Source organism: Ornithodoros turicata, chromosome 8, assembly GCF_037126465.1.
Source record: "Ornithodoros turicata isolate Travis chromosome 8, ASM3712646v1, whole genome shotgun sequence".
In the NCBI taxonomy this organism is placed as follows: domain Eukaryota; kingdom Metazoa; phylum Arthropoda; class Arachnida; order Ixodida; family Argasidae; genus Ornithodoros; species Ornithodoros turicata.
This window is the reverse complement of record NC_088208.1, coordinates 41,468,661-41,486,917: the sequence shown is the minus strand read 5'-3', so window position 1 is coordinate 41,486,917 and position 18,257 is coordinate 41,468,661. Positions and strand designations below refer to the sequence as shown.

At 45.8% G+C, this 18,257-nt stretch overlaps 1 protein-coding gene across 2 annotated transcripts; it reads right to left on the bottom strand.

Moving 5' to 3' along the window:
- Nucleotides 1-3,800: 3,800 nt before the first annotated feature.
- LOC135367429 (cyclin-dependent kinase 12-like) lies at nucleotides 3,801-18,254 on the bottom strand. Of its 2 annotated transcripts, none has more exons than XM_064600702.1 (12): nucleotides 17,010-18,254; nucleotides 14,597-15,077; nucleotides 14,276-14,517; nucleotides 14,075-14,211; nucleotides 13,688-13,858; nucleotides 13,442-13,631; nucleotides 12,696-12,857; nucleotides 11,494-11,820; nucleotides 8,955-9,151; nucleotides 8,679-8,812; nucleotides 6,700-6,928; nucleotides 3,801-4,524 (listed from the first exon to the last, which is right to left on the bottom strand). In XM_064600702.1, the coding sequence occupies exons 1-12, from the start codon at nucleotides 17,756-17,758 to the stop codon at nucleotides 3,896-3,898; spliced, it is 3,648 nt and encodes a 1,215-aa protein (XP_064456772.1). In that variant the 5' UTR covers nucleotides 17,759-18,254; the 3' UTR covers nucleotides 3,801-3,895. The 2 variants fall into 2 exon arrangements, with proteins under 2 accessions (XP_064456772.1, XP_064456771.1); XM_064600701.1 differs by having other exon boundaries at nucleotides 3,801-4,536; nucleotides 17,010-18,253.
- Between the last annotated feature and the right edge of the window lie 3 nt (nucleotides 18,255-18,257).

Sequence of the window (18,257 nt, the reverse complement as noted above, 5' to 3'; positions counted from 1 at the left end):
CAGGCTCAAAGCAAAGACTTTGTCTACATGGGCTTCCTATGCCAATTAGAAAAATGCACCCGAATACGACACAAGCAGTATACACAGATTGTACCACACTGGAGATTTCACATCAGGAGGTTGGCTTACGAATGGTTCCACGTCTGGAGTTGCTCTCGCTTGCGACATAAGCTCATTACTAGGTTATTTATATGTCTCGCTTCGGGATATATATGGGAGCATTTTTTTCCCTACATCCCTTACGACAGGGCTGCTCAATTTTTTATCAGACCTACTCGTTCCACCAGGAAAGAGACAAAAATCCGACGGACATTAGCCTTCGCAGACGACATATCATCCTTATTACAACCACTGAGGTGACCACGTGCTCGGATATAGGAAACGTTTCAGCGGGGAAAAATAAACAACCTACAAACCAACTTTTATTTAGGAGCAACGATTGAAAACAGAACGGACTATCTGCAGCATTATGAATTGAACCTCGTCCGAAAAATAAAGCAAAATACCAATCCCGTCACTCGTACCAACCCTCTCAGCTCAGGAGACCGCTCCCAAGACACCCTTAGAAGTGGATAACTCGCATAGACCACCAAACTATCAACCAAAAAAGGAATAACCTAACAAGAAAAGAAATGTGCCATCTAGCAATAACGTGGGAAGGAGATGGAGCCTCCTTTTCCAAGCCCGGGCAGGGTCATTACTGACAAGGAAGAGACTAGACACAGGGGAAGAAGTCGTCCTGCACCCTCATTCAGGCCGACACAAAACACCCGCTACTAACCTAGGGAAAGGCTACGTCCCAGAATCCGGAACCAGAACATATACAGTCACGAAGCCGGAGACCAAAAGTTAGCGACAGTCCACGAACGATCATAATATAACTTTTGTCTGACCCCGTTTGAAGAGGGAACCTGAGCTGTGGTGGGCTCCGGTTGTCCCTCTTCCGTCGCCCACTGTCTTTCGAACCCGGTTCAAACGCAATGAGTAGGTGTGTGTTGGGGGTGAACATTCATTATTCCCAGGAAAATATCGTAATAAACAACGCACGGCAGACTTTTTCATTCCTACTGATTGTAGTTTTGAACCGTTTTATTTGTTGCGCTCCCGGTGTGCTTCTTGTTTTCGGAATAAAGAAGTAAACAATCAAGTACTAGTCGGTGTTCCGCTTGTGACGATTGGATGCTACGATGGACCAGCAGAAACACAATTCAGGTTCTTTGAGCCTCCGGAAATTTCGCCTTACGTGAGACCCCACAACTGACCGCTTTTATTACGCCCCATGCACTCCCTCCGCTTCGAGGCGTCGTCATCTGCAACGAAATGGCCACCACTTTCTTCTCTACGGCTTTTCTGGTAGCTATTTGGGGCAATTATGCTGGGAAATTTTCTTCATGGGTCTCCTAGACACCGAGGAAGCAATGCAAAATATTTTCGCTCTGCGATGTATTGTCCTCGCGAGTGTAGAAGTAACAGTTGATAACGGTTCGGAGCACTGCAGAAGTAATAGTGCCAATATTCAGTTTGTGACAAAATTAAAGGGACAATGAAGAGATCATCTGTAAGGATATGTCCTGCAATGCGGAGTGCGACATGAACCATTGGTTAGAATAACTCCTCTACAAACATTGCGACTGCTGCGACACGACTGTTGACGGAGAAACTAGATGCGACGTCACAAGCAGCCACTGCCAGGACACTGCGTAGTGAAACGAAACTTTGGACTGAACTCAGGCTGCTTGTAGGGGGTGAGTCAGGTAACGCTGCGCCCGCGTTGAATTGGCAGATAAAAGTCATATTTTTCGGGGATCACCCCATGGCTGAGGCGACCGAGGGCTCTGTCTCGTGAAAAGAGCACATCGCAGGAGGAGGACGTCGTGTCGGTCGGCCGCGTCTGCTTACTCCTAGAGTCACTAAAGAGATTGGCGTCCCATTGCTAAGCGACGCCGAACCAAAGATGGTGTTCTCGCTCGCCGGCGTGGCTCAGTGTCGCTACTGAATGACTTTCGTAGATTCCATTGCACAGCCGCACCGCAGAGCGAAAATATTTTGCACGGTGCCTCCAGCGCTGACAGCCCATTGCTCCTTGACTCAGAAATGGCCACTTTATAGCCGGTATTTCGAGACTTCCATATTTTATTTCCGACCAGCAATTTTCCCGTAAGGTAACTTATCAATACAAAAGGAGATCGTCCAACTGCACGCGAAAATCAAGAATTCGGGTTTTGTTTCCGATAGAAATATGTTCAGCTGTTGTTTTAAATTACGAGCGATTAAACTGTCGATAGATTGCAGAAGCAAAAAGCGAATTCTGGAGGATTCGTTTTCAAAAGAAACGTGACAAAACTTTAAATTCGGAGTGAAGAAGTTGCTAGTTAGACGGAACGAAATGAGATTTGTGCTGGATTGACTTGGCTTAAGCGACATACACAACCCATATCACGGTAACAGAGTCCGAAAAACTATCGCGATACTATCCAAATTCCGGATTATTCCATAGGATCGAGTGTTTCGCGCTCTCACTGGTTCTTAGAGTGTGACGTTTCATTTTTTTCCACAGGGAATTCCGGCATAGTCGACATTCTACGTTGGCTCTTGTCATGTATTCTGTCAAGTTACGCAAATTCCTGCGTGATTTTCGGTCCAGGAGGAATATAACATGACTATAGTTGACACTTGAACCACGTACGAATTGGGGTTTACAATTTTTTTTTTTTTTTGCTTTGGAAAGCAGCAACAGAAACGCTTCATCTTCTCCAGTGTCGATCAACGCCTCCTCGGCAGATTTTGAAACACAGGCTCTCCATGGTTATGGCTTTGTCTGTAGGTGCTCACATCTTACTGAGAAGGAAAATTGACTCGAATGTCTTCCCGACGCTACATGAGCAAACACAAAACCAATCCACGGCAAACATCAGACTCAACTATGCCACAATTTCTAGTTGCAGTTAGTAGAGGCTTTCAGGTTTGGCATCCAGGATGATTTTCTCGGTTGCTGCTGGTCCAGTGTATCACCAACACCTCACGGTGCGGCAGCTAGAGTGTCCCCTTCCAAATCCATATGATCCATTCATCAAAACCAGGGTTACCAGATTATAGCCAGCTACAACTAAAAAACAAAAATATCCAAACCAACAGTCAAGGGGAGAACTTGTTATTCTCTACACATCTCACCTTGTGAAAGACATTCCAGCGTTGATGTGAAAAAAACAAAGCACGAGTGAGTACAGCATATATGTACATGTTGTAGTGTACTAAGAGTGTTTGCAGTATTTGCACTTCCTGCACGTGAAGGAACTTGACAATGTTTCAGCACCCATCAAGTACGCTCAACAAGTGTAGAATACAAAGGCCTACTTACCTTACAAGCCAACTACGAGAGATGAACTTTGTGAAACGTGGCAGGCGGGTGGAAAAGTTTATGCAGAAACAGTCTCGCTGGTCGAAGCTTTAAAATCCGTCAGACGTCGTCTTCCAACACATTGCAGGTCCCAAAGATGGGTCAACCGTAAGCACAGTTGACGGTGGTTTCCACAGTGACACAAAACCGGACAATTTTTTATCCCCAGAGACGTGCAGGAAGTGCAGATATCTGTTTCATGTTTTGGCAACATTGTAGGAGAAGGTTCGTGTGTCAGGCAACAGTGTCACAAAGTTTTCTACTTTACAATGAAACAGAATTTTACTTAGTACAGGTTACACAATGTGTTTTGAGAGCTCTAATAACGCAGTTGAGCTAGAAAGAAATTGTGGTCCGTCCCCTTTGAGGCGAGGACACAAGAGCAGACACAAAGACAGCAGCATAAGGTCTACCCCAATGTAAAACAAAAATTTGTCCTTTGATACACACCACCACTTTTGTACATATATCACACTGTTCAGTCCCAAGATAGGATGTTTAATGTGGCCTACCTTTCCCTCTAAAGACGGGTTGTCCCCGGAACGTATCCCCATACGACTCTGAATACTGATCCCTGAACCTTTGCCCCTCCGCAAACTGTGCCATATACGATGCCCCCGTCCCATACGCTTCCCCGCTTGCTCCATAACTGAAATTTTCTGTGCTGTCAGAACTTACAGGTGGCGTTTTTAGAAGCGTCACCCTCTTGGGTGTGCTGTGTGGCGGACTTCCGAGCAGAGAGACTTTGGGGGCCCGCCGATCGGGGTAAGGAGCATAATTATGGTCCTCCATCAACTGGTCCATGGTGGGACGTTGTTCCGAGTAGGCTGCCTCATCTCCGCTGGGTTCTATACCTGGTTTTCGGACGCGAAAGCCCTGAGCTTCCAGAAGCTGTGCCAACGCAGCTTTTACACCAGTCGTCGTGTAGCTCTGAGACCCGACGGAAGCCCCGTCAACTTTAGGAGACGTCGGAAGGTGATGGGTTGGAACAGACGACACTGTGGGGATGCCACGGTAAGTGGAAGGAGGATTTGCAACAGGTGGATCTGGTTTGCGTGGGGTAGGGAGACGTCCAGTGTCTTGGGTCGCCCGGACTAAAGTTGCGGGACTTGGCAGACGTTGAACATCTGAAATGGGTGCTGTTACAAACATACAGTCAGGTGGGTCGAGCTGCCATTACATCAGCGTCAAACAGCAGAGGCTGCCATCCTGTGGAATGCCAGACCCACAAAATGCCGCCGTTGTATTTGCTTCAACAAACAAAAAAGAAATTATCGAAAAATGATCGCGTAAAAATTAGTAATAACCAACCTTTCTTGTCATTCTTAGCAATTGTTGTAACAAGCTAGAATGACAGTTTCCGTTTCCTGATTGTGGGTTTTGGCATGCTACATAGCTATCATATCTAGGCACCATGTTGAGCCAAAATCCCCCAAAATGTTTTTTAATGTCTCTGCAAAGGGAGGATGGAAGCTACAATACTGCTAACGGTAAAACCTAAGCGATAAATGCGGACGTCCAAAGATCGCGAAATGTGAAGCACAGCTTGATGGCATAATCCAGAGGGGCAGGCATGGCAAAAAAAGGCATGATTACTCAAGCAGCTCATTTCTAAGGTACAGCAGTGAGCAACTCTCACAGCACACTTCCTGTGGCACAACAAGTAGACTACACTAAGCATATTAGTATGATGGTTGACTGCAGTGGGAACAGCATATTTTTATTTATGGAAAGCAGTCTCCCTCCTTATTGGAGAAAATCTTCCCATTCAGACACAGGTGACGATCATGGTACATGAGAGAGATCAGGCAATATATCGTGTGTTTGCTCTAACGTGTCCAGAAATTTTATTTAAAGTGAGCGATAAAAGAGAAACGATGCTACACTTTCACTTTCAGCTACTTGACTAAGAAACAGGTGCTAGTGGTGAAGCAGTACCTCTTGCTTTTCTTTTATTGAGCGATTTAAATATAATTTCCAGACACATTAAAGCCCCGTACAAAAAAATTTTATTACGAAGCAATAAGCAATTACGTTCAGCAAAGTGATGGCACTACGTGTGCACACATTTTGTGTATGTAATGACTGTGTTCCATATTTCACTTCTACCAAGCACGAAGCATTTGTGTGGAAAAAACGACAAGCATACGGGTGGGTGAATGTGCATGTTGCAGCTATTAGTAATGTACTCATCTTGTACCAGATTTCTTAATTACGCGCATGCCTCGACTCGTGTGAATCTACACCAAAGTAAACTCCGTGTGTGCATATACTTTGTGAACGTAATCACTGTTTCACATCTTACGTCTAACATGCTCGCATATGTGGAGAACTGAAAGGTATATGCTATGTGTGAATATCAATGTCAGCAGACAGGATGGTAGAAAAGGTCCGTTTAGTCTTTTATGACAGAGCTCAACACACAGCGTCTAAGCCGCTTTCTTCGAGTGTGGAACGGGATGACGTGAACAAGCTGGTTGCAAAACTTGCGGGTTAAAAAAAAAAGAGGTGCATGAAAGCGGTTCCACTTCCAAACCAGAATTTTAAAAGAAAAGTTACTTGGAGGTTGAAATTGATTCATGGAGTACTTGAGAGAGATTCAAAGTGATAATGCAACTTGCCTTATCAAGTATGACTGATTACGAAATATGTATTTGCAAATAAATCGAGCGTACCACTATGATATACTGCGTGTTATTATTCCACAACTCAAACGCAAAAAGATTTGCAACAATTTCCACTGGCAAACCAATTCGCAACATGGTGTTTGCTGGAGAAAATTGTTTCACGAAGCACTTATGATAGAAAACATTCACTCGCGAAAGCGAAAACAAAGCTGCCAACTACAAGTGCTATTGTTCATTGGCAATCACAAAACATAATCTGCGCACTGACAAAGAAGAGTTTTAGCCTACATACGCGGAACGACAGCGGAACGCGGAAATGCAGTCACTTCTTCGCACAATGTGGTCGAAGAATTACGCTGGCCACTTTCTTCTACATCATCCAAAGCAGCCTCAGTTCGTTGGCAAGCATCACAATCAACAGAGACAACTGGACAGAACGCGCAGGATCGTACATCCTTAGCGATTGGAAATACCGTAAATACAGCCACTGAGGAGCAACGGCAGCCTTAGCTCATGCTGGATTGGATACGGATTCAAGTGGCTATTCTGAGAAATAGCATGCTCGGTGCACGTTGTACAAATCTAGCTGGCAGATTTTGAGATTTTGGCAACAACCGTCCCACAAGATGGCGATCCCCGCTGTTTTACGTGGGGTTGCATATAATATGGCCTTACCTGCAGGTTGTGATGGCTGTGGTGTCGGCAGAAGGTGGTGTGGTTTGTGGATCCGTTTAGGTGGAGACACGTCTGCCTTCCGTGGGGGAGTTCTGCTAGAGGGCGCTTCACTCGGTTGTTGCTTCTGTTGGTGGCTTGCCATCTGCACCTTTTGCGCCTGTTTGGCCGCTGCTGCTAGGAGCAGCTGCATGTTCAGGTTCTCCAGTAGCTGCCGCGTCGTCGTGTCAACCTTTGAGCAAAGTACATCGCAACAACCATGCTATGAAGCAAATCATTAAACGTGGGACAGAAGGAGAAGTCATTAAAGGTCCGTTTTACCTTTTTCACCACTACTGCGTAGTCTGCCATTGAGCGCAGCAGGATTGCAGTTCACACATTTGTGTAAATTGCCGCGCTTGTGCCGCTTAATACAAAGCGCATTGCACTACCTTCACTTGCACTACCTTAGACTCCAAGCAAGACGGGTTTTCAGGAGCTGCCTTCCTTTTCAACGAGAGAGTGCAGCACGCAAATAACCCAGTTCAGATCTGGTGCAGGAGGTGCAAGCGAAAAGAATGCACCTACAGATTCGCTTCATCAACGGTTCTACTACGTGTTCCAAAAGCACACGCTCATGTTTCATTTAGCATCTCGCCTAATAGAATTAACGTGAGCAATGTTTCAATTTCCCGTATTTTATCCTAAGACAAAGTGAGTAAAAGGACAACAAAATTGCAACAAAAAAGGCAAAGAGAAACCGCGCTAACTATGGCCTTCAATGAACAATGGCTTTCCCATCGGATACACATGTTACTTGTTCTGCCCATGGTGCAGAAACTGAGCACTTTATATACAGTGAAACAAATGCAAGTTGCACTCTCCAAAAAGAATGCACCTAATGGCAACCGAAACTCTATTCCCCTTAGCTGTGGTACTGGGCAAACAGGCAGATGCTTCAGTGCGAGAAAAATACCCTAGCAGGTCATTTAGCAATATGGTTAAATAAATAAAAATAAAAGGTGACATTCTTGGTACACACACATTCGCATGACATGAGGAAAGACCTTATTGAGGGTAACCAAGTTACTGTTAACGTTACTTAGTTACATTTTCTCGGTAACTTGGGGCAGTAAGTTCAAAGCTGTTTTTGTTCAATTCTTGCACGCGAACACGTGCTGCGCACTCTGATGAGATGCATCTGTTGTTCAACTCTATAAATTCAGTTTTGACCGTGAATTCTGAGATCCTGGCTCCATTTGACCACAGTGGCAAGTAGTATACTTGTAACGGGGGAGGGCACAATGTAGCCAGATGGTAAGTTGTTTATGGGCATTGCAAGAATAAAAGCTTCAATGAAATTGAATTGAATCAAATGCTACAGTTTGTGTGACCCATCTTAAAATTCTACTAAGCTAAGTAAGCTTCTTTCATCATACTCAAGACTGATACAATTTTCATGAATCAAAGAGCAACAAAGGAAGAAAGCTCTCGAAGATGACTCTCCTTGACTGGAAGTACTATTCATACAACCAGTCCACAACATGTACAAAAGCTAGGTTTTCTGCACTGCTTCTTTCTTTTATGATACATATTTGATTCTCATTGAACAGCTGTAGGTTCACAGATTAAGATGATTGAACAGCGCAAGGACCAGCCTTGTCTTGCTGTTCAGTCATGAATTATTCCATCTCCCATCGTGTAGGGGCACAAGAGGCTTTGTATACCAAACATTGGAATTGGGCTTTTTGGAAATATTCAAACTATATTTGGAAAATTTGCCATTTGCACAGCTCTACTAATTATATAGAGAGTCCAAGAAGCGATTTTCATAACTACCCGCTTCATAAATTGTTTTCAAAGCAAGGAATCTCCACGCTCTTCAGTCCGGTGCACACAACATGGTATAACAGAAATTAAGATGCCATTTTTGGTGGTCCCACGATGCAGTATAATATAGAATATGGTAGTTTTCAATTCCTATTAGACATGTATAGACCCACCTTAATGTTGAGCAGGTTCGCAAGTTGGGCAATGCTCAATGACTCGTGCTTCTGAAAGGCAGACGTGATGGCATTGAGATTCGTCTGGAGCTGTTGGCTGTTAACGCCGCTCTCCTTCTGTGGCTCCACGGTAGCTACGGACGAAAGACAAAAAAATGGTCAGTCAGTGTACGCACAAAAGTGATATTTTCTTTCACGGCTCCACACACACACACATTATGTCCTGAATGGAAACTCAATGACGCAATGATTCTCGTGATGTAGCTGAAGGTTTACCTTCACTGGGTGGTGGTGGCTGGGCACGACCGAGGCTGTCTCCACCATCCCGGGAACTGCTTCCTGACCACTGTTCCTGCTGACTCAATTGGGCCTGTGGGGGACCCGCCGTGGCCACGGCCATGTCCTGTTCCTGCCGAAGTTGGCGCCGCCGCCGTTTAGACCACATTTCGTGGCAGTCTTGCCAGTGGGGAAGGCTGGGTAAAAAAATTACTCGAGATTAACTGCACAATACGGATGAAAGAATCGATAGATGCACTTTTTTATGTTTGGGTTGGGGGACTTTTTCTTCCATCGTAGGGTGAGAGGGTACTTGTATCTGCATTGTTTTGTCTACCTTCCCTTATATGGTAAGCATCAACTACAAAAGAGCACCCTCTCAGTGGGGTGCTCTCTTACTCCTTCTCGGGCGCTTTGAGGTTCATGCTCCTGGAGCAGCTATTAAACGGCACTTGGATGCTTTATCATGCTCACTGTGCGGTCGTTTCTTCCTTTCTCACCGTTCGCATATAGAACTATGTTTCAAACCACAAATAAAAGTTTTGCGCAGATTGAAAGCAAAAATACGCCTAGCAGCGCAGCTCTCGTTTCTGTGTGGCTCCAGCTTCAAGGTGGGAGCTCAAGAAGGAGGTCTGTTTTATCCATTTCTCATACAAGCGACACTGTGCGAACGCGAATGGCACAGAACGATGCTACTACGGTAGAACCTCATTAATTCCAACTTCAGGGGACCGCAGATTTTTATTCCAATTATCCGCAAACACAGGACAGTGTTGTACGACGCTCGGATCCACTGCAGCCTCCTCACTGCTGACAGCTTTGAAGACCAGGCCGTGTCTCTCTTTAAATCGTTGCTACATTTGAAATCCGCAAGTCCAAGACGCTCCGCCAGTTCATTGGCTTTTGCCTGCAGGATAGGGCCGCTTACTGGTAGATTCCAACTTCTGGCATTCACTTCCATACTTAGTCGCGACAACAGCCTTTTTCAATCCCGTCTCCACTTCGTCGATAGCAGCCAGGTTTTCCTTCAGGGAAAGCGTTTTATACTTGGCCCTCGTTGACATTGGTTACAGCACACTGCGGACACCGTCGATTTTACTTCTCGCGAAGAGGACACATACAACACACTATTTTGAGGGAGGGGGGAATATTGAAAAGTACTAGTAGGGTTGCCACCTTTCGTAGTGAAAAATACCGGCTGAGGGAGAGGAGGTGGAATAGAGGGAAAGGGAGAAAGGGAAGTGGGTGAGAGGTGGAAGAGCACACACAGAAAACAGAGATAGAGAGCAAGCTCAAGATAATACGAGGAAACATATGTTCCTGTGTGTAATAATAATAATAATAATGGATAACTAAGGAAAGAACTGGTGACTGCGGAGTTGGGGCTATGCTCCAGATTTATTCAAGCTGTAGTGGAATGTTGAAGGGAAGACCCCGCAAAAGCCCATATGAAAGGTCTTGAGTCACAAATACCGGCAAAAGGCTGCCGGTATCACCTTCCTACCGGCAACCGGCAGAGCGAGCAAATAACCGGTCGTGCCGGTATAATACCGGCCTGGTGGCAACCCTAATTACTAGTCGTTGGGAAAGCAAGAAAGCCTCGCTGTTTTGAGGGGATCAAAACTTCCTGTTGACTACGTAGCAGAGAAAAAGGTGTCAATATATTTTCTCAAACTGGGTTAGGCTTAAAATCGTGAACGATGTTTTTAGAGTTGCGACTGAGGAAGGAAATGAAAGTGTGTACGTATAACATTATTTTATATCCTCAGCCGTTTCGATGCTCGTGCGTAAAAGAATGCGGGAGCAGGTCTCCATTGCTATCTTCGGGAGAACTTCCGGACGCGTGGTCTCACATTTTGCCAAGTTACGAACGGAGATTGCTATCTTCGAGAGAACCACAGGACACGTGCTTTCGCTTTTCACCACATGAATACGACAAATATACAAATACGAATATACAAAAAATATGAAAAAAAATTACAGATTCAAAACACTGTTGTGGCATACATGGTATCTTGTGTTCCCCTCTCACAAAGAATGCCGTCTGTCGCCTTCAATCATTTTATACCTGCTGAAACATCTTTCTGCATCTACAGACTTTTGTAGGAAGATTATAGGAAGGAACTTACAATACATGCCCTGTGGAAATTACATCTTTAGTACACCCTTTTTTGTTCCTGGGCTGTAGGCATTATTTAAGTCTCCCAAACATCAAATCAAACCCCCCGACTTCCACTGCTAAACTGCACACAGGAGGAGTATGCACAATAAACTTAGGCTAACGTTATCTCAAGATAAACTACAATCTGTCTGTGTTGGCCCTGCAGCATGGGCAGTTTTGTAAAGCAGGCTTCACCTCATGCAGGAAAGCATTAGGCGAAGCCCACTTTCGGGGGGGGGGGTCTTTCATATTTTGCGAATAGTCGGATATTCGGAAATCCGAATATTGGGTATTCGATTCGCGAATGAAACACTTGGAGTGATTGATATTTGATTCCAGTTCACCCCTCAAAATAAGGGATCCCAGGGAAGAACTCACTCTGGCGGTGGCAGGCGATCTGGACGCACTGGTGCCAGCCACGGAGAGCGTAGTGCCGCCTCAGCTGTCACACGCCGATCGGGGTCCAGCTCCAGCATCTGATCGAGCAAGTCCAAAGCTGGAGACGGGAGGAACGAGAATTCCTCCCGTAACCTTCGTCGGTGCTGCTTCTTGGGACGAAAGGTTCCCCAGTGGGGCAACTGGATCACCCTTGGCCAGACAGCTGGACACGGAGTGCCGCACACGCGGCTGATAGACTCCAATTGGGCCATTTCCTGATTGGCCTGGAACACCGGTTTGCGCGTGAACAGTTCTCCAAGGATGCATCTGCATGGGTGAGAATGAATGTGTCAACCAATTGTGGTCATTGGTAAGTCGTCGGAAAGCAAAATTGGTCAAGGAGTTGACTGGAAATAGAGCTGCCGCTGACTCGAACTGTTCTCGATTTGGGGAAAGCGTTTGTGATTGATTAAACCAGACTTTGTGGTTTCTGTCCTTATAATTAGAGCCTCAAGTTTTAGGGTTTAACCCCGATTTTTACCCAGCAAATTGCACTCACCGAGACATCTGTAGGAATGCACTCTAACTTGTTTGGCAGCAAACTCAGTTAGATCAGCATTTGTACCGAACCGGTTCAGTCAGTCTGAGTAACCGAGCCAGATTTCCTTCCAAATTTATCGTTAGAGCCTGAAGTTTTAGGATTTTACCCGATTCTTCCCTGAATTTGCACCCCGAATTGAAGGTTCACCCTTAAGGGTGAAAACCGATTTTTACCCGTCAATGCCCCTCACTGGGATGTCTGTAGGAATGCATTGACTTGCTTTTTTGGCAGCAAATGCAGTCACATCACCGTTTGTACCAAACCACTCCAGTTAGTTTGAGTAACTGAGCCCGATTTCTCCCCGAATTTAGCATACCGTCAGTTTTTTCACCCGAATTCGCATGGATTTAGTGCACACGTTTATTTACCCGATTTTTACCCCTCGAATTTAGAAAAAAATATTTCCCGAAAACTTCAGGCTCTATTTATCGTACTGGAAGTCTTTACACCCGAATTTGCTTTAATTTAGAGTGCATATTTATGTACCCGATTTTTGCTCCCCGAATTTAGAAAAAATATTTCCAGAAAATTCTAGGCTCTACCTGTAATTACAGACAGGAAGAAAACGTGGACCATTATCAACAATCGCATACTCTCTCACCCGCAGCTCCAGACATCGATTGCAGGTCCGTATCTCTCTTCACCCAGCAGCAACTCTGGAGGTCGATACCAGAGCGTTATCACCTTGTTGGTATACGGTCGGGACTTGTCTTCCGCACTGTACAGTCGGGCCAGACCAAAGTCTGCCAACTTAATTTGGCCCCTGAGGAAGTAAATCCAAAATAACTATTTTTAGCTCAAAATAAACACACGAACCACAACAGTTACTCCTTTGCTCCTCAATTCCTGAAGGCACCTTATAAATATATCGCCTCCAAAAGGAGCCTTTCTCAATTATACGATCATGGATGTTATCAGGATGATACCAACATTTTTCAAGTCGCCACGTGCTGTGGTGGATGACAAAATCTCTCGCAGGGTTTCAGAGTAAACCGCATGCTTGTGTGTACAGGATCACCTTGCAGGGAGGACAACTTGCTCTCCGAGAAAGAAAACCCTCTTTTGTTTATCAGAAAGGTCTCCTCCTCTCTCAGCCATGAGGTGTCCGTGAGGTGTACTCTTCTCTTTCCAGGAGGCACGCCATGATTTACTCACATTGTCTATTATATCTGCATTTTCTTTTACTACACACTTGGTTTGCGAGCATACAAATACTTTCCCCGACAGACTAGCACTGCGCCTTCCAGTGCCCAGCCGGTTCACTGTGGCTAGGCAATTTAAAAAGTATGGGACACCAGTACGAATTAACGCTAAAATTGCGTCATAACATTCTAATGAATGTGGTACCTGTTGTTCATGAGTATGTTGGAACACTTGATGTCCCTGTGGAGAAAGTTCTTGCGATGGCAATAGTTGAGACCCTCTAGGAGCTGCTTCATGAAAGAGGCAATGTGGAGTTGATTGAACTCCACTAGTCCAGATTCCAGCAGACCCATTAGGTCGTGGTCCATGTATTCAAATACCAGATAAAAGGCACCTACGCACGAAGTGGGGGAGAGTTAAGTTAAGTGGGATGTTTCCCTTTCCTCTAACCTTTGTCTTTCTTGAAGTCGAGCGCGTCTTGCTTGTCCGTCACAATCTCTTTGAGGTTGACGATGCTTGAATGGTTCAGTTGGCGCAGGATCTTGATCTCTCGAACGGCTGTGATTGGGAATCCCTCCTTTTCGTTTTCTAATCGCACTTTCTTGAGCGCTACCAGTTCACCTGTTGTGTGATAAACTCGTCAGTTAACTCTACACCATTAAGTTGCAACCTTTTCCACCTTTTTCTCAATCACAGGGAAGAGAGTTCTTCCTTTCTCATTTTCTCGAGGCAGATATTTCTTTTAAATTCCATTTGCTTATTCGTATTATCCCGTGTGCACACAACTGCCACGTTCTCTGTTATGTGTGACATCTCTCCAGTAGGGAAGGCACTTACCAGTGTCCTTATCTTTGGCCTTGTACACTTGTCCGTACGTGCCTTCTCCGATCTGGCAGACAATGTCAAAGACATCCACACAACGTTCACCCCAGTTTGGGAAACGGTCATCATCCGAAGGGGGCTTGTTCAATATCCTGAATGAAAAATTTTATTCTACGTGTATCTCCTCCCTCCTTCTATGTGTTGGTGATGATGTACCTGGGGCGTCTGAAGACCTGCATCTGTGTGGCTGGAGGCACAACCTGGTGGGCTGTCAGAGTGGGAGGAAGGGGTGAACCCTCGTCCCTGTCCACAAGTTCCGGTGACATCACATCCTCTACTTTCATTCCTGGAGGCATGGGTAGTTCTTTGATGCTTTTCCTGTGGGGAACAGGGGGTGTTGGGGGACGTTTCTCTGGAGTTGAGTGGCTGCTGCCAGCTTCATCTACAGGCTCACGTACCTGAAACACCCATCTTTTTTATTGCATGTTCGGCATTGTCAAATTTCAACTTGACCTGCTTTCAGAGTGGACTACTCACCCCATTGCTATCTGGCTCTTCTGGTGTGCAGGGAGTGGAGACATACGATGGCGGTGTTTGTACCACCACGTCCGGTTTGGCTGGTGGATCTGGCATTGGGGGCGGGGGAGGCACTACCTCAGGAGGTGGTGGTGGTGGCTCCGATGGTGGGAGTGGTGGTGGTGGAGGGGGTATTTGTGGCACAGAGTCCCCATTCGGATTGGGTGGGACAGGTGGCGCAGGTGTGGCATGGTGCTTCCGCGAGGCCGCCGCGTGCTGCCGGCTCTTCTCGAGCTCGCGGCCCTTGCGGTGCTTGCGGAGCTCCGCGCCAAGGCTGGTGGATGCAAACTTTGGGCTTGGGCTTCGCTCCGAGCGCCGCCGTGCCGTCTGGTAGGCCACCGGTGGTGGGGAGAGGGGAGATTTGGAGCGGCCTCGGGAGCGAGATGACGGACGAGGGAGGGGACTTCGGGATCGACTGCGTGACTTGCGTGCCCTCCGGAGTCTGGAAAGGACCGGAAATACTGCTCACGTATGTGGAGAAAATTCAAACCATTAAAAAGAGAGCGTAGGATAAAAGAATACATATTATTCGAGACTCCACCATTCTAGGCACATTGTTTTTTTAGTCCATCAAAAATTAGTTGTAGAAAAGAAATGTTTACTTTTGAAGAATGTCTGGACAATTGTGCAAACATATAGTGACGCCAAGCGAGGGGGCTTTGACTCGTGGGAATTCATCACAGAATGTAATAATTAGTCCCCAGATTCCTAGGCAAATAAATATTTTTTAGTGCAGTTCTAATGGTACCTTATAAATACAGGAGCCCCAACCGGATGCCTATAAATGCCTAAACCTCCAATTAAACGAGACTCTGTCGTCCATGCCAAACTGGTCATGTCCCTTTGAAACCATCGATCGCTCGTAGGTGCTGGAACGTAAGCTGAGAATCAAAAGTCGGGTACCCTGCTCTCCTTTCCAGTAATGTGTTGTTACGTGGGTCATTATTATAAAATATAGGAACGTTTTGTCACAATATGGAGCTATTGCTTTTTAGATCTAGAAGAGTCCCCGAAGCTCTTTTAAATTTCTTCTTCGTTTTTTGTACGAGGGGGCGTGACGTACGAAGGTAGGTTTGGCAACCTTAGCAAGCTCCCCTCTTCTTCCGGGCAGCGCGAACAGACTCGATCCTGCCTCGCGGTAATGCTGAAAACGACGTCTAGAAGGCCAAGATTACGAAACTTGCATGCTAGACTATAGCACCCGATGCTCGAACATGCCAGTATGCTGCCCGCGACAAGTTCTCATTTGCTTTGCACAAGAAGCCTCGTGACCATGGTATGATTGATACGTTTTGCATTTTGTGCGGCAGGAAGGTTAGGAAAAGTCCCATTCACGGTATCATTATTGTGGATGGAACTGATTTACTCAATCGCCTTTGCACTTTCGGAACTACAGACAAAAAAGTCAATTTCTAGTGCTTATAATGCCATTTTTAGTGCCTGTTATAGGCGCCTAAAACGAGGCTTTTTCCGTGCAAAAAATCCGTGGTCTAGTAATAATAGGGTTTATTCACCGACGTCGCCTCGTTGCCATACTGTAAGTCCCTCGAAGTTTATGTTCCCACATACGCTTTTTGGATGAATATTAATGTCGAAAACGTGGAAATTGCTCGGATATACTACAAACCAAACTGCACAATAACACTGAAACACGGTGGGTGCGATATGGGTAGCCGCTTGGTAGGGACCTACAACTACGGATGATGTCATTTGAATAAACCCTATAGATGAACATAGAAGCACAAATACAACATCCACTTAATGAATAATGGCAGTTGAGGCATCTCACTGCTGTGACACTTCTACAACTGCCATTATTTGGCTGGAACATGTTTGGACCTCCAGTACTTTGCTATTTCAGCATCTACTCAGCAGCTAATGTCCCTTTTGAGTCAGGGCAGACGTCACAGGTGCAAGTACACTTCCCAATAGCAGCAAATTTCGCTCCCAGAGTTACCTTTTGTGTAATGTTGCAGGTTTCATTTGTTACAAATTTGAAGATCATGGTGGATGCTGGAGTGTGGTACGCTAGTACAAAGCTTCGCGCTGAGTTGTACATCAATGAAAAGACTACACTGGAACAGCTTAGGAGATAAAGAGTAGAGACAAGAATAAAGTGCCACTTATCAATTGAAGAAAGATGCTTAACGGCTCACCAATACGCATCCAGGGGGGAAGAAATCCAATGTATACACTTTTTGATGTGTGTTTGTCACCTCCCCTGGATGCATATTTCACGTACGGATAAAGCTAATGTGAGAAGGCATGGGTTCCATACATTATCCTTCGGGAGGATTGCTAGAAAATATGGGAGAAACCTAAGGCACCTTTCGTTCCCCGCTAAAGAATATTTCAAAGCACAAGACAGACTTACCTTAGAGGACTTCTGCTACGACTCCTGGAATATGCGTAACCTTTTCTCGATGAGTACAGACTAGCAGAATTGTTGGGAGAGTAATTCCGAGGCCGATCTTTTTCCCTGGAGTCGGACGACGGTGACTTTCGTCGTTTGGACGACCTCGGAGGCGGACTAGGTGAACTCGGAGGGGTTCTTTTGTAGGCACGAGGGTGGTCAGGTGAAAGCTTTCGACTCGACCGACTATAGTAGTCTGAATGCTGGTCAGGCATGGAATGGGCATAATAGTTGTCGTACACGTTATCCCTATAAGGTCCCATATAGGTCCTGCTACTAGTGTAGTCCTTGACCATATCACGCTCATAGTACTGCACATTACACGAATAATCCCGAGACCTCGAGGAGGGTGGAGACTGTCGCCGATTCGATCGCGTTTCTTTCACGTCGTTCGATTTGTTTCGGCGTCGCCGTCGCGTTTTCTCCGACGTCCTCTGTGAGGTATTCCGACTTGAGGACGGGGGAGGAGTTGTCGGGTAGGACAGCTCCGCTTCGTCCGTGAAAAAGGACGAGTCCGAACTAACATCGTCATACTCCACTAAAGGCTTGGTGGCGACGATAGGCACCTCCCTGGCATGCTTCCGCCGATGAGACTTGTGACTCTTCTTGTGTTTCCGATGTGCGCCCTGCGAAGAATGGCGAGGTTTGCTTTGATGATCGTCCTCCGGACTTCGGGCCTTCGTCTTCGGCCGCCCATCTGATCCTCGCATCCTTGGTCGACTTCACACAACCTTTGTTCACCACCATTCACACACAGCACCAAAGATACGCCATTCAATCCACCATTTTGGTTTCATGAACGCCCTTCTTAACCCTAACTGCTCATCGACTGCGATCTCATTGCACTCAAAAGGAACAGTGACGATCACTTAATCCGCGATCAGTAAGCAACTACTTGCTCCTTTCTCGCATTTTGCGCAGTACTGGAGACAAAATTAGACTTTATAGTACAGGAGACTCATTTCGTCCAGAGATCGGTCGTCCGAATGTAGTATCCCCTTGTGGGTGACAAAAACTATGATTTTATAATACACATTAACGTACAAATGACGGCTTTAATGAAATATATATTTCCAGCATTTAATACATCAGTATTTTAAACGGATTCAATACGAGGGGCCGCGATTTCTCTGGATTTTAACAACTCAACAGCTACGAGATCGCAATCGCTTCCCTGCAGCAAGCTATTTCTGAATGACGTCAAAGGAC

Bases quoted from the DNA above. Each gene is read 5' to 3' on its own strand.
- LOC135367429 (XM_064600701.1), bottom strand. From the start codon at position 17,758: ATGCGAGGATCAGATGGGCGGCCGAAGACGAAGGCCCGAAGTCCGGAG. The intron at 14,518-14,596 runs GTGAGTAGTCCA...TGGGTGTTTCAG, and splicing joins AAGAGCCAGATAGCAATGGG to GTACGTGAGCCTGTAGATGA. The intron at 11,821-12,695 runs GTGAGAGAGTAT...TCACCCATGCAG, and splicing joins ATCGATGTCTGGAGCTGCGG to ATGCATCCTTGGAGAACTGT.